The sequence below is a fragment of the Camelus bactrianus genome, chromosome 4 (genome assembly GCF_048773025.1).
Source record: "Camelus bactrianus isolate YW-2024 breed Bactrian camel chromosome 4, ASM4877302v1, whole genome shotgun sequence".
Taxonomy (NCBI): domain Eukaryota; kingdom Metazoa; phylum Chordata; class Mammalia; order Artiodactyla; family Camelidae; genus Camelus; species Camelus bactrianus.
In genome coordinates this window covers 22,794,083-22,809,814 of record NC_133542.1, presented here as the reverse complement: position 1 = coordinate 22,809,814, position 15,732 = coordinate 22,794,083, and the positions used below count along the sequence as shown (strand labels likewise).

Here is a 15,732-nt window from a genome sequence, read left to right as displayed (position 1 = left end):
CAGGAAAGTCCATTCCTTTGCTCAAGGGTGTATTACTCACCCACTTCACCACCGCCAGCTCCTGAATGTGCACATTTCATGAAACGAGGTGAAGTAGACCCCCTGATGTGTATCTAAAATTCGTCCTCTGTTCCTGAAATGGAAACCCGACTTGCGTTTCAGTCAGAAGAGGTTGGGGCACACGGTTTCCAAGCTTTCTTCCAACTCTTCTGGCCTCCATGCTTTCTCTCCATTCCAATTTACCAGCCCCACTCTTCAGATTTTTGGCTTGTGGAAATCTTCGAGAAGCTCACGAAAATTCTGGACACTCTCCCCTGAAGTACGTCCATATCCACAACACTTGTGCACATTCCTGAGGGGTCGTGAGCCCTTCTGAAGCTACTGTTGTAAACTTGTACCATCCAATCTACTCAAAAACTTCAAAAACGCCCTGTGGCCTACTGAGTACATTCTTAAGACCTGTTGGCTGTCACTCACAGCTCCCCACACTACATACGCTACCCGTCCTTTCAAGAGCAGCTCCTAAAATTCATTCAGTCTTACAGGTCCTGAACATTAGTTCTTTACAAAACATTAAAATTATACATTTTAGACATATATGTATGTTCATGTACATATGCAAATATATATATCTGAAAGTATATAAATATACATTATAAAATATAAAGAAATATATTTTATGTATGTAATAATATATTAACATAATGTAAATAAATATAAATATATGCTACAAAAATTGTATATATTATATTAGATATTATTTATACAATTATATATTATGTATAAAATTATATAATTATGTATTATTTATATTATAATTGTATAATAATTAAATTATATAATAATACAAATATATAATTTATATAATATATAAATAATACATAGTATTATATAAATAATGCATAATATATAAAACATATTAGAAACAGACAAATAATAAAGATGTGTAATATACAGGGCCTGCTGTTAAGGAAATTCGAATCTAGAAAGAAAGACAAGATAGGTAAATAAACAATGATAATGTAAGTTAAACACTGGCAAGGGCCCTGGCAGACACTGGCACTGTCCTGCTCAACAGCCATTTCTCTTTATTTCTTGCTGTCAGAGCAAAGATTTTGTCCCATCGTTTAATTACCCTCAGCTTAACTAATTTTATTCAGCTTTTTAAAAGGGACACAAGTGGGAAGGAATCCCTTTTTTCTACTATGGACATTGATGTGTGAATGGTGAAACATAATGTCTGGAACTGCAGCAGCCATGTTGTGATTGAGAGGATTTTTCCTTTGTGGAGGACCCACCAAGAGTGACAGAGAAGAAAGATGGAAGAAACCCAAATCCATTTTATCAAAAATGGTAGAACTTCTGACTTGACCAACCAGGGAACTAGCTGCCTCCCAGACTTCTTGTTAGTAAAATAACAATTATTAAGTCCCTTTATAAGTTAATATATTCTGAGTTGTGCTTTCTGGTGTTTGAATTGAAAGCATCCTTACTGACATAATAGTCTTAAGACATGCGTGGATAATGAGTTCTGGGAATCAGAGAAGGAGTAGACTAGTGAATGAATCATGTGTTCAACTCATATTATATATGTATATGTATGTATATGTGTCTACATATGCATTTATATGCATGTATATGTACATATATGCATATTTCTATGTGTATAAATATACATATTTATATATATTTCTAACTTTGCTCTCTTGGGACAATGTGACATAGTAGGAAAGATCTAGAACTTTGGATTCATTTAGCTTATGCTACTTTATAGCAGTGATATTCTGGGAAGATTGTTTAAGTTATATGACCCTAAGCATCCTCAACTATAAAATAATACAGCACTTCCTACCTCATAGGGCTTCTTGAGAGTTAACTGAAATGATGCATGTAAAGTGCTTGGCACAGTGCCTGACTCATGATACACCTTCAACACATGATCTCTAGTGATACTATTTCTTTTATGATGACAGAAGATGTACATTGAGTACCTATGTTCTGGGCATTTTCTGAGGTATTGGTTACAATGGTGAAAGAAACCCAGTATGACCCCTGTTGTCATGGAGCTTCTGATTTGACTGATGATGACACAAAGGTACGATGATACACTGAGATGAGTGCTATGAAGTGAAGGCACACAGCGCCATGAAATCATGTGACAAGTAAACCTGACCTTGCCTGGGAGTTAAAGAAGGGTTCACTGAAAAAGTGGTGTTTGACTTGGGGTGGGGGGTATGTGGGGGGAGGAAATCATCATTCTAGCTTTGGAAGCAAATATATTTAGTTACTTGTTCTTGTACTATAAATTTCTTTAAACTGGGAATTATATATTCCCAGATAATCATATATTCATTTATTTAAATTTTTTGTATCTAGCACAATGACCAGACCCATCACAGATACTCATAAATATCTGTGGACTAAATAAATGAACCCCTCTGACTCTTAACTCTGCTTATCAAAAATGGATGTAAGAAACAGACTCATAGACATAGAATACAAACTTGTGGTTGCCAAGGGGGCGGGGGGTGGGGGTGGGAAGGGACAGACTGGGATTTTAAAATGTAGAATAGATAAACAAGATTATACTGTATAGCACAGGGAAATTTATACAAGATCTTGTGGTAGCTCACAGCGAAAAAAAAATGTGACTGAATATATGTATGTTCATGTATAACTGAAAATTGTGCTATACACTGGAATTTGACACAACATTGTAAAATGATTATTACTCAATAAAAAAAGTTTTAAAAAAATGGATGTAAAATGTCTACTCTAGGAGATAAGGAATATAAAAATGCTTGAACTCATAATAAAGGTTCAATAATTGGTAGCTTATTACATTTCTATGATTATTGTTTTATAATTTGCATATATTATCTCTGCTATTATATTATAAGCTCCAAGGTGGGGGAAAATGTGTTTTATCTATCTTTAGTTATCCAAGGGTTCTCAGAATAGTATCTTGCATAGAATAAATTATCAGTAAAAATTCAAAGAATACATGACATTCTTAATTAGGAATTAAATTGACAGGTTAATGAGACTATGTATACTGAAGAAATAAATTATCAGAGGGAAGTTAATCATTCTCTGTAGGGCATACTTAATGCCAAGTTCCTAGAGTAGAGAAAAAAATATATAGAAAAAAAAATCCTCTGAAAACTGTTGTAAAAACAAGCAGGAATCCTGTGTGGAGAAAAAAAGTACCATAGGGCAATTCATATACAACACCATACTTGTAATGAAAAAACTCAAAGCTTTATTGTCACCCTTTCAAGAGGCTACTCAATCTGAGTAACTAATCTCTAGCACATTCCTCTATTTTAATTCTTTGCATGTCACTTACAGCCATCTGATATTTTTCCTTTTCGGTTGATTGATTGATGCATTGATTAGTTTTCAAACTGCTCATCTCCCCCACCCCCCCAACTAAGATGTAAGCTTTATGGGTCCAGGGACCTTGTCTGACGGGTTTCCTCACTAGAGACACAGCTGTATACCCAGAGCTGTATCTTGCACAAAGCTGGTGGACAAGTACCTGCTGAGTAGAGGAACACATACACGAAAACAATACTATGTATAATTTAGGCATGTGTATGTGCCTTTGCAAAAACATAAAATGGTACTGGAAGTATAGACAAGAATCTTTACGGATGGGGTAAGTATTGAGGGGTCAGGGGCTTGGGGGATGGGACTCAGCATGGTAATTAGAGGCAACCTTACTTATGTGTGAAATGGTTTATTTCTTAAAAAAAAAACAGACAAGAAGCACAAGATGACACAGCATTACACATTCTGGTGCTGAGAATCCGCGTGCTTGTTATACTGCCTTATGCACTTTCCTATCTTTTAAATTTCTCAAAACCAATTTTAAAAAAAAAGGCTGAATGGAGAAGAGTGAATTTATCTTCTGTACCTTTACAGGATCTAAAGCTCTCTGATGTGCTGTTACGTACGCTTGATCATCACAGTAATTGTGAAGTAATTATTACCGGCCCTGTTTTATATAGGAGGAAGAATGAGACCAAGATGGATAAGGGGGCTTGCCATGACCACCTCACAAGTCTGGGCAATGCTTGGCTGAGAATCTGACCTAGGAATGATTTCTTTTCCAAGAGATAACATCAGTGTCCTTCAAACGTGAGGGCTAGACCAGAGGTAAAAAGAAATTAGCTTTGAAGCCTATTGGCAAGAGACCTAGAAGAGTTAAATCTAAATTGACAACAACAACAACAAAAGGGCAATTATTTTAATACAAATGGAAAACATGCCTCACATGATCTTAGGCAAGTTGCTTAAAATGTTAAGCCTTATATTCCTCACCTAGGAGTATTACACACCTCATCTGATTCTCGTGAGGATGGTGTCAATTATCTATTTATGTCTGACATAAATCGCACAATTTATGTTAAAGTCCCAGCACAGCATCTGGCCCTTAATAGATTGTTCAATATTTGTGTGTTTCTACTCTATTTCTTATTCTGCCATGTATTATATTGAATCTTTGGAAATCACCTTTTTTGTAAGGGAAAATCGTTGAGTAGGGGCAATTTGGTGAGGTTCATGCTGTTCCTCTAGGACTATAACCTCTGACACCACACCCTCATCTATCTCATCTTGAAGTTCCCTGTGAGGGAAGGGCGGAGCAGGGTTTAAATAAGACTGATGATTGTTTGGGGCTTGGGCTTGAGAATCTATTTGCAAGGATAGATAAAAGGGATTTGCAAGTGTGTGAGGAGAAGGATAGTCCAATTGGCGGAGATGGGTTTATATAATCAGGGTTAGGAGACTGCAAACTGGACAGCTGCTCAATAGCTTTTGGCACCAAAATATATTGACCAGCTGGGATAGCATTAATGCTTTACAGTTTTATCCTTATGACCATATCTTGGCCAATTAAGTTGTCTTTGGCCACCAGAGGGTATAATATATACTGATGTAAGTGCCACATGTGTATCTGTGTAGCACATACTCTACTGTGTTGATGTGTTGCAGAATATACACTAAATATAAACGCATTCACTTCTTCAGGACAGCAGGTTAGATGATGTGATTAAAGCAGAACAGAATTAAAATAGGCATTAATTTCTTTGTTTTTAAAATTATTATTCTGGGAAATCCTTTTTGTGTGTGTGTGTACTGAAAGTAAAGGGATCCAAATAATTAAAATCATTTTTAAGATAAATTTTTAAAGAATGATTTTAGAAAAAGAAATATGGCCAAAGAAAGCCAATACTGCATATTTTTCATACAAATAAATACAGACAGGAGAAATGTAATGACTAAAAGACAATGATTGAAGGACCTTGACAGAAAGCTGCTTGCAATGTTAGAAGGAGCAGTGGGACTAGTGTCATTAGCCTATGAAGCCATTGCAGAAAGGCTCTTAGCTAGGTAATCTCCTGACAGTGCCTTTAAATTATGGAACAGACAAAACAAATAAGGACAAAATATACGACAATTGAATGCCACAACACCTCCCAGAGTGCTTCATACACTAAAATTTAATACATTAAAATATTCGGAATATTTCTGAATTTGCAACTGTGGCATTTGCAGAATAAAATTTGTAGTACGAAGTTTTGATACAGTAGCAAAAAACACAGTCATGCAAACACAGAACCCTTACTAAACTACCTAATCCAAAATGCATGTGGATAAAGGATTTCATCTGTAAATTGTTTTTAAGTTTTTAAATCATTCATAGTTTATTTAACTTGATCTACTGGAATTCCTTCATCAATTTCATTCATCTCTGGATTAACGTTTGAACCTGGTACTGGTCATAGAATTTTTCCTTCCCCATGATACAGGTAGTAGTTTGGCTACCAATGATTATTCCTGACCCCTATGTAAAGTGTTAAAAGTAACATCAGTGTCCCTTCTTCAACGCTAGAGACCTGACATTCAGAATTTTATGTGAGGAGTAACACAAATAAGGAGGCAACTAAACAGCTTACTCCTGCTATCTATGCCACTAGCTAATCATCTGATAGGAGTCAAAGAAAACATGGCCTCAGAAGCAAAAGCAGCTACAAGTATGAGGAATCCTTTCTACAAATACCATAAATATATATGTATGTATATATATGTGTAAATATGTGTATATATATACACACACACACTTTTTTGTGAATGCTTTGACAAGCTATTAAAGAAACCCATTTTTATGGTTTAGTTTGTTTCTATTCCTTCCGCAGTTGGAGGACTTTTACCAAAACTTGGAGCCAATGGACCATATAATATTAGTAGTGGAAAGGACCTTAGCAATCATCTAATTCAAGTCCCTCACTTCCAGATGAAAAACTTAAGGTGGAAAAAGCTTCTATAACTTGTTAACATCCTATAGCTAGTTAGTGGCAGAGCCAAGACCAGATGCCAAGTGTGTACAGACAGCTAGATGAATAAATACTATGACCTCTAAATCGTTCTCACAACGATGTCGTAAACAAGCTTTCCCTTAAAATATTATGTACCCACTCAACATTTCAGACTGAATAATCAGCAACTTTGCTGACAGTAGTGGAATAGCTTTTTTAAGTTGAAAGTCCTGGGATAAAGGGATCCTGGACATGGAAGTCTGCCTGAAAGCCAGCCTGTTCGGGGTGTCCATGCTGGTGCTCTGTCTGCACCTTGCACTGACACTCCTCCACCAGCATCACAACCTTGACCGCGGGGTCAAGGCCAGTGCAGTTCAGCTGCAAGTGCATCGTGGTGAACTTGGCAGGCGAGCAGTGGGAGCAGAAGGTGTGGGGGTGCTGCGCAGCTCCAGGAAAACGAGCAGACCCGCATTTTCCGAAGCAAAGGTTGTTCTGTACAATCACTTTCTCACAGTCTTCATGAGTGATAGTCTAAAAGGCAAACATATCCCCATTAAATTTTCTTGAGTCATTTCTTTAACACATGCGATGCAGAAGCTAACATGTAAGTCTGAAGATAACTTAGACTAAAATTTTTAAAATCTTTCCAATTTTGGATACATTTTTGCAATATCCAGGTATTTATATCTTAAGGGCATGGAGCTATCTCAACTAAATTTATTTTATTGGGTTAATTAATAAATTAGGATATCCCTAAGTTAATGTAAAAACATTTTACTCTACTTTTAAATGCCAGACCTTAAGAAATCTTGTCTAACTGGACGTTACCTGCCTGAAAAATTCTAATGGCTAGCTTCTTATAAGTAATGTGCCTCACCCTTCTACTTTTCACAGTGCATTTTGCATAGTAAATTCTTAATACATGTTTGTTCAACTGTTCATAGAATAGATCAGAACATCAAGAATTTAATTCTTAGTTTGCAGGTGCATTCAAAACTATTAAGTCGTGTAGAACAAAGCTGCAACCCAGATGCCTCCAAATCACCAGGCACAACACCACCTGTGCCTCTCCCATAGCCCCAGACGTCTAGCTTTCTGTGCCCTTCAAAATATAAAAGAGCCAAACACCTTAATTTTAGTTTAATTAGCAACAGAATTCAAAATCAGAGTTCAAAAGAAATTTGATTGCCCAATTCTTAGGAGCAATTTTCTAATTATACATAGACCAACAAAGCAGTCATTATTATTTGATAATTGACTTGTTGCTACATATCCTTGCCTTTTCAGGCAGAACACTTAACTGCCTTGCATAGTCAATTACCTTATAATTCTGCCTGCTTAATTGGGTAGCATTACTGGACTGTAAAATTTTACTCAATCCTGCAACGCTTTTGGTTCAGTATCTTCATGTTTAAGGACCTGATGCAATTTCTCAGTTTTAATGTAACATTTGGAGTGTAGGCTTTGCCAGGATTGACTGCAGGAAGTAGATAGTAGAATGTTCCTTTGTCTTACTAGCATGGAATCAACCCTAATAACCGCAAATCAGCCAACGCAACACAAATTGGAAGAAAGGCATTTCTAAGGGGAGGAAATGTGATTTCACATCAAGATTGTTTTTTGAAAGCATACTAGAAAATAAGTTATATTAAAAAAAAAAAAGTTTTTTTTTTTTTGCTGTAGCAATGCTAGAAACAATATGGCAACTTCTGCCTGACATCCTTAACATATTTCACAGACCTACAGGGATCAAGACCATCATACACATGGATTTGGGGAGGAGTCCAATGTATCTCATCTTATCTACCGATGGACTTGACCTGCTTCTCATCCATATCCCAATAGAGTGTAAAGATGTAGCTAGAGAGAAGTTCTGGTGATTGATCTAAATTCCCCGTTTCCTAACTGAGGGTACAGTCTTAATTACCCCTCCAGAGAGATCAGTTCACCAATGGAAAAATAAATAAATACAATTCCATAAAATAAAGCTTTGTGCCAACAAGATGCATAATTACTAATCATACCATCATAATACCATCATACCATTCTTGCTGCATTTCCAGAATACCAAGAAACAATGGAAAATTTAGAAGGAAATTTAGAGAGTATGGAGGTGCTTTGCCAAACCCTACGATGAAGGTCCAAGGACCATATCAGGCTCCTGGCACATTCTTCCCCTACTCTCCACCCACCCCTCCTGAGAAGCCTGAGCCCCTCCCCGACCCAGGACCAATACCTGGCTGAAGGGCACTGTCCTACAGGTCTCCCGATGCACTTCATGGCTTTTGATGGGCAAGATGATCCCCTGAGAAGCTGGACTCATTCTGAACATGAAGTGGTGCCAGAATTTCTTGGCTTCTTCCCGCAGAGGAGATTTCTCCACTGGCATCCCATCCTTTGGCTGAGCGAGGCCCTGGGACCCAGGCGGGAACTGCTCACTGACCAGGTCCTGGGTTGGGCGTCGCTCTCTCTCGGGCTTCTTCCAGAATCTGCCAAACCTGGACAGCATCTTCTCTCTCTGCCTCTGGCCTTCCCCCGCCGCGCTGGCCCCTATCAGGTGCGGCACCGCCACGAAAAGATCTGGTTTCTCCTCACCTTCCTCGTGGTTGCCCATGGAGAGATCTCTGCGGTGCCTTTCCAGGAGCACAAGGGAAACAGAACTCTGGCTCTGGCGGCCGACCCAGGGCCCAGCAGCCCTCCCCAGAGGCAGGAGCACCAGCAGCTGAAGGAAGAGGAGATGCATGCTGTCGGGGCCTAAAGAGAGGGTCAGGCTCTGCAGGACTGTGAACAAGGAGATGCTATATATAGATACTTGCTGTGGGATGGGGAGGCGGTGGTCAGTAGCCAGGCAGAGTAAACACTTTTATTGTTTGCTTGAATTACATAGTGCTAATGGTGTCCTGCCTTCACTTCGGTTTTGTGTATTTTAGAGGGGCCCAGTGAAAGCCGGGGACCCAGGGGGTCATTAGCTGACACTTTATCGTCTGAGATTTAAAGAGCAGTACTAATGAAAACAACACATTCTTCCCTGGGATTTCCCATCACTGTTATTAGAAGGGCCAGAGTCAGCTAACATTTGTGGTGCATCTGCTTTGTGCTGGGATAGAAGAGACAAGACGAGTTTTTAAGACAGAAGCATATCAGATAAAAATTAAAGGCAGACGTTTAGCAAAAGCTCAGGCTGTTAGGTTCTTCACACACACACACACACACACACACACACACACACACACACGAGCAGCCAAACAAGTATACGAAAGTTGCAAGGAAGGGAAAGGAAAGAATAGAAGGATCTTAACTTGGTTGAGCAGCAGACTCTCCAGTTTCTTAGACCTGGTTGGGGCTCCTGACTTTTGCACGGTAACGGCTGAGGGGGTACTTTCTCCTTTTCCACCCACGGAAACTCACAATTCCCAAGCAATCCCCTCACCTTCAGGATCAAATATTTGGTGCTAAATTTCACAGCTGCTCAATCTTCAGATAAACTTTTCCAATTGTTCACAAATTTCTCAACAGGATCCTAAGTAATAGACTGACAGCTCATTAGCCCTCAGTGAGGATGGGGAAATGGCTTTGCCATAAGCCACTCTACTTGACTTTTCTTCCTCTTCTTTCTCTAAACAAAGAGCCAGACTTGAGAACGTGGATTCTAAGCACCAGGCTTGATAGCTCTGGGCATGGAGCTGGTTGATCAGTTCCTTCCCTTACGGAATCCACATCATCTTCCTTCTTCCACAGTAATTAACGGCCAGGTTAAATACAGATGGAGGCAAACATGAGTTTCCAAGGATCAATGGGAAATTTGTTGGAGGACTATCGTACAACAATGTTATAAATCAGGCAAGGATATGAGAAAGAAACATATCCCAAAACTGAAACCCAGAATTGAGTCCAATCAACCCTCTATACCATTTGAACAGCATTTCCACCGGGAATTGATCCAATGCTGGCTTGTATCTCTCCCTTTTTCATTTAATCACCATATTCCTCACTTCCAGTGACACACATAATCCTGGAACATGTCCCCCCCTTCCCTTTTTTCAGTGCTGATTAATCTTTCTTTCCAAGAAGTGACCCCTTGGAATCTTTTTTCCAGACACTTGTGTTCTTCTTAATAGTCCTGCCTGATTTCTGTGAGACGAGTTAAGTCCCTTGTAAGTCCCTTTACCTCAAGTTAGTCCCTTTACCTACAATAATGAACTATTTTAAAATGAACCATCATTTTTCCAGAGATCTATCAGAAGAGTTGTATTTCACTTGTACCAAATACTCACAGAATCTGTGCTAGGATTAATTAAGGCACAGTTGATCCGCACTAAATGAGCATTAGTATTTGCCATTTCTTTTAAAGTAATTTTTAAAAATTGCTTGCTGTTCATATTTCTTAATTTCCCTCAGCCACCCAATGCAATAGGCCTCGAGAACTGGCCACTCTAACTATAAATTATATAATTTATATTAGTTGGCCACTTAATTATTAATATAAAGACAAGTATGTTTCCTGAATCCTTTTAAGCTTTATTTTTCTGTGCCTGAAGTTCCATTGCCATCAGTCCCAGTATCTGACATTTCCCCAGACTGAAGACTATTCCAGAGACTCCCCTCGGCTCTCAGGTTGCTTGGCTCCGAACATGGAAAACAATTTAAATAATATCTTTTGAATTAAAATTTGCAGCAGACTTACTTTGTGGGCCAAGAATTATATTAGATATTAGAAGATGGTAGAGTGTGCTGACAGCTTGGTTCCTGCCCTCCAGCAGACTAGTGCTATCACACACTTCTAACTTCATTTTATGAGCTGTAGGGATGTCAGTAGTCCACACTGACCCTTTCTTTAGTCCTAAACTCCTCTTCTGCTGATGCTGATTTTGGTGTTTATAAATGTCATTTGAAATTCACTCATGGAGAATTTCTCTTTGCTGTTCTGTCATTTCTGTTGAGAAAATGTGCAGATATTTTGAAGGGTCAGTCTAGCAAAGCAAAGCCTTCTGGGATGAGCACTGAGGTATGTAAGTCTGTCTTCAGCCCCCGTCTTTCCTGGCTAAGGCGGCATGTACCTTTCACCACCGTGTCCTTCCATCAGTTCTAAAGCTGTGTATGTGGTACGTTATAGTTTACTCTTAAAAATATAAACATTCTGTAGCTTTCAGCAAAAATACGCTGCCTCTGTGTGTTTTCAGTGATGCAAGCATACAGTTACCTTCCAAGTTGGATGAAGCCAAATGGAGGTAGGTATGGAGGGGGCCTCCAGACACAGCAGGGAGCTGTCGTGCGGAGAGAGCCCCATACACTGTTGGTGTGCTTAGTACCAAATGTCACAGCGAAAGGCAGGCCTGAGTTTTCATGAGCCCAAGCCTGTCTAAGTCCACTTCCTGGGACCACCTCAGGCCTGTCTTGGAGCCAGAGAATTATTCATCCTTTCTAATTTACAGCGCTTGTTCAGCGTGATCTGAACGCTCTGCGTTCAACTTGACCTGGTTTCCCAGACACTAGGATGTCTCCGGGACTGAGCTGAGCTCCCGGTGTGCCTGTGAGAGGACAGTAGCAGCTGTGGTTTCTGTCCCTCTTACAGACTCTCCGAGCGGAGCTGAGAAGTAGTCTAGGGCTCGCTGGGGAGAAACCAAGAGACTCAGTGCTTCCCTGAAAACCCCAGACCTAAATCAACAAAAGGTGAGAAGCAGCGATGGGGGAGGAAGTAGGCATTAGAGTTAAACTGAGAGACAAGAGGGGAAATTGGGGTTGATGGATTTGTGGAAGAAATCTGTTTAGGGTACACGCCACTGCCTCATAACTACCTCTCTTCAAAATACAGAAAAGCAACAGGGTCACAGAGTTTAGATTATTTAAAAGGAATTCAAAAGAAGGCAGAATCTTTCTCTTCTTTTCCAAAGGACAAGGAAGACAGCAAATTAGGGTAAGTGATTTCCCCTTAAACTCTTTACCATGATTTAGCTTATTAATTTTTTTAAAGCACAGAACTCTCCCCCTCTGCACTCCCCTGTCTAACACTTTCTACGGAAATAACACTTTAGGGCGGGTCTGCTTCCACAAAGCCCGACTCATGGATGCATTCACTCCTACGGCGTATATCTGAGTGCCGGCTCAGCACTAGGTCCTGGGGATACAATGCTGAGGGTGTCCTTGTCCACGCCTGGTGGAATTTGCAGTCTAGAGGGAGAGGCTAGTTTATTCAAAGTGAGTTAGGCAAGGAAAGCCTAGGCAGACCCCATTCCTGCGCTAACCGGGGGCTTTCAGGTAGACTGAGACCCCCAAGGCACAGTGGACTGTCACGCTGTGTTTCTGCTAACTTTACTCAACACATATTTGTTGAGCACAAGGAAGTTCAATAGATGTCATACAAATTAAAAAAATTTTTTTGGAATGTAGTTGATTTACAATGTTACTTTCAGGTGTATAGCAAAGTGATTCAGTTACACATATACTTACACATTATTTTTCCTTTCATAAACAAGGACCTACTGTATAGCACAGGGAACTATATTCAAATTCTTAATTTCTTGTAATAACTTTTTTTCTTTTTGATTAGGTAATAAATAGATGTAGTAACAAAATTGAGATTATACAAAAAAATAAAAAACAGTATGATAAAAGGTAAATCCTCCTCTGACCGCCCCTCACCCCCACCCCAGGCTTCCTGTCCCACCATGGGGGTAATCACTGTTATCAACTTACTTAGATTCAATCTTTTAACCTTGTTACCTGCTATGGGCTGAATTGTGCACCCATCTCTCCTCCACCAAATTCATATGTTGAAGTCATAACCCCCCAGGGCCTCAGAATATGACCATATTTATAGAGCCTTTAAAGAGGTAACCAAATTAAAATGAGGCTGTTATGGTGGGCACTACTCCCGTAAGACTGGTGTCCTCGTAAGAAAAAGAGATGAAGACAAAGACACACACAGAGGAGACAGCCGTGAAGACGTAGGGGAAGGCGGCAGTCTACAAGCCGAGGAGAGAGCCCTCAGAGGGAAACAACCTTGCCAACCCTTTGACCTTGGACTTGCAGCTTCTAAAACTGCGAAAACAAATGTTCTATTGTTTAAGCCACCCAGTCTGTGGTACTTTGTTATGGTAATATGTCCCTCAAAGAGAACAAAATATGTAGCCAAAAGAAAAGGACAAATATCAAACGGTGCACCATATCATAAAAATTCCCCATTTCCACTTTTAGGCACTGATCCCTGCATTACCTTTTAAGATCCAGTAATTCGTTTTCCAGTTTCAATGATCTTATTCCTCTCTGCCCAAAACACTCCCACTCTATAAATAATCATTTTCAATTTTAGCAACTGGGGATGCACCTATTACCATGCACAAATCATGAACAATACCTAAATGTGACTAATCAGCTATTTACCAAGATTGCAGAGAGGGGTCCCTGAGGCAGCTTCACCATCTGCTCCACCATCCAGCACCCATCCATCCCCCACCACCCACAGTCTAGGATGCCTTCACCTCTGTCATGCCCCTTCCTTCTTACCCTTAAAATTTACCTTGATCATTTTCATTCTTCAGAAAGCTGCTCTCAGAGAGAGTAAGTGGAACTAATTCTTGACTTGAAGCCAGAAAAACTTTATCGGATTCCTGGCTCTGCCTTTCACTTTGTAAGCTACATGATCTCAGGTACTTAACTTCATGTCCCTAAGCCTTGCCAGAAACAGTACCACCTGCCCTGCCTTCCTCATCTGGCTCATTGCTTTTTTTTTCACCCCCAATCCTACTGTTACCCTGAGTAAGTTCACTGTCCACATGGATAGGTCTGACCTATAACATGACATCAGTATTCCGTGATGTCCTATTCAATACCCTGGCTGAAATCTGATCACTTCCATGCCAACTGAGCTCGCCACCCCCTTTACATTCTGAGCCCTGTGATTACCAGGAATGGCTTCACCTCTAAACTGTGAATTTCACGTTCCGCTCTCTCATGACAACATTCTGTTGTTTCCGTTCTCTCAGTTGTTTCCGTAGCATCTGCTTTCTGCTTTATCCTTATGATAGTACTATGGCAATTGCAGTTAAACAATCATTTGTGTGAACATTTGTTTAACATTTGTCTCTCCTTGAGATTTTAAAGTCCATGAAAGTAGGGGCTCTGCCTTTCTTAGTCACCATCTCAGGCCCTAGAACAGCTCCTGCCATGCAGTAGATGCTCAAAATATTGGTTTAAAATGAATGAATGGAGAGAGTGTGGAGAAAAAGGAACCCTCTACACTTCTGGTGAGAATGTAAGTTGCTGTAGCCACTATGGAGAACAGTATGGAGGTTCCTTAAAGAACTAAAAATAGACTTACCATATGATCCAGCAATCCCACTCCTAAGTATATGCCTGGAGAAAACTCACTCTAACTTGAAAAGATACAGGCATCCCAATGTTCACAGCAGCACTATTAACAACAGCCAAGACATGGAAACAACCTAAATGTCCATCAACAGAGGATTGTATAAAGAAGATGTTGTATATACACAATGGAATATTACTAAGCCATAAAAAAGAATGAAATAATGCCATTTTGCAGCAACAGGGATGGACCTAGCAATATCATATTAAGTGAAGTAAGTCAGAGAAAGACAAATATCATATGATATCACTTACATATGGAATCTAAAAAAAGATACAAATTTTACTTACAAACCAGAAATAGACTCTCAGACATAGGAAAAAACTATGGTTACCAAAGTGAAAGCGGGAGGGATAAATTAGGAGTCTGGGATTAATGGATACACATCACTATACATAAAATAGATAAACAACAAAGACCTACTGTATAGCACAGGGAACTATATTCAACTTCTTGTAATAAGTTATACTGGAAAAGAATCTGAAAATATATGCATATATATATATATATATATGTATATATGTATATATAACTGAATCACTTTGCTATACACCTGAAACTAACATTGTAAATCAACTGCACTTCAACAACAACAACAAAAAATTGTTTTAAAGAAAGGAAAATAAATAAAATGAATGAATGACTGAATATCTATAAATTCTCTGGTCTTCACTTCCTTCCCAGCTTGGATTCATTGCTCATCACTTCAGATTTTTGCAGTATTCCCAACTTCCTAGCCCCTTTTCCTCTCTCTTACACTGGTCTAGTAAAATTCCAACCCTGTAAACACCCAGCTGTCCATTTCCCCTGGGCCACTCCCGGGCTATGGAATGTTGGCAGAGACAATGACAAAATGGCAGAAATCGATTCTATATAAATTAACTATCTCCCATCTTAACTGACCCCTCAATTCTGCCCAGCATTCTTTCATATTACTCCAGTCAACTCTCTCTTCATGTTCCATTTAGATTATTTAAAAATCTTCTCTAATTATCTTAAACTTTTAATTGCTCTCCTCTTTCAACTTTTTAGCAGTCCCTAACC

At 39.3% G+C, this 15,732-nt stretch overlaps 1 protein-coding gene across 1 annotated transcript; it reads right to left on the bottom strand.

The window, feature by feature from the left end:
- Window positions 1–3,664: 3,664 nt before the first annotated feature.
- CER1 (cerberus 1, DAN family BMP antagonist) lies at window positions 3,665–15,084 on the bottom strand. Its single transcript, XM_010946056.3, has 2 exons — window positions 8,560–15,084; window positions 3,665–6,854 (listed from the first exon to the last, which is right to left on the bottom strand). The coding sequence occupies exons 1-2, from the start codon at window positions 9,064–9,066 to the stop codon at window positions 6,540–6,542; spliced, it is 822 nt and encodes a 273-aa protein (XP_010944358.1). The 5' UTR covers window positions 9,067–15,084; the 3' UTR covers window positions 3,665–6,539.
- Between the last annotated feature and the right edge of the window lie 648 nt (window positions 15,085–15,732).

Coding starts and splice junctions, on each gene's coding strand:
- CER1 (XM_010946056.3), bottom strand. CDS start 9,066: ATGCATCTCCTCTTCCTTCAGCTGCTGGTGCTCCTGCCTCTGGGGAGG. Junction 6,855..8,559: donor GGACAGTGCCCTTCAGCCAG/GTATTGGTCCTG, acceptor TTTGCCTTTTAG/ACTATCACTCATGAAGACTG.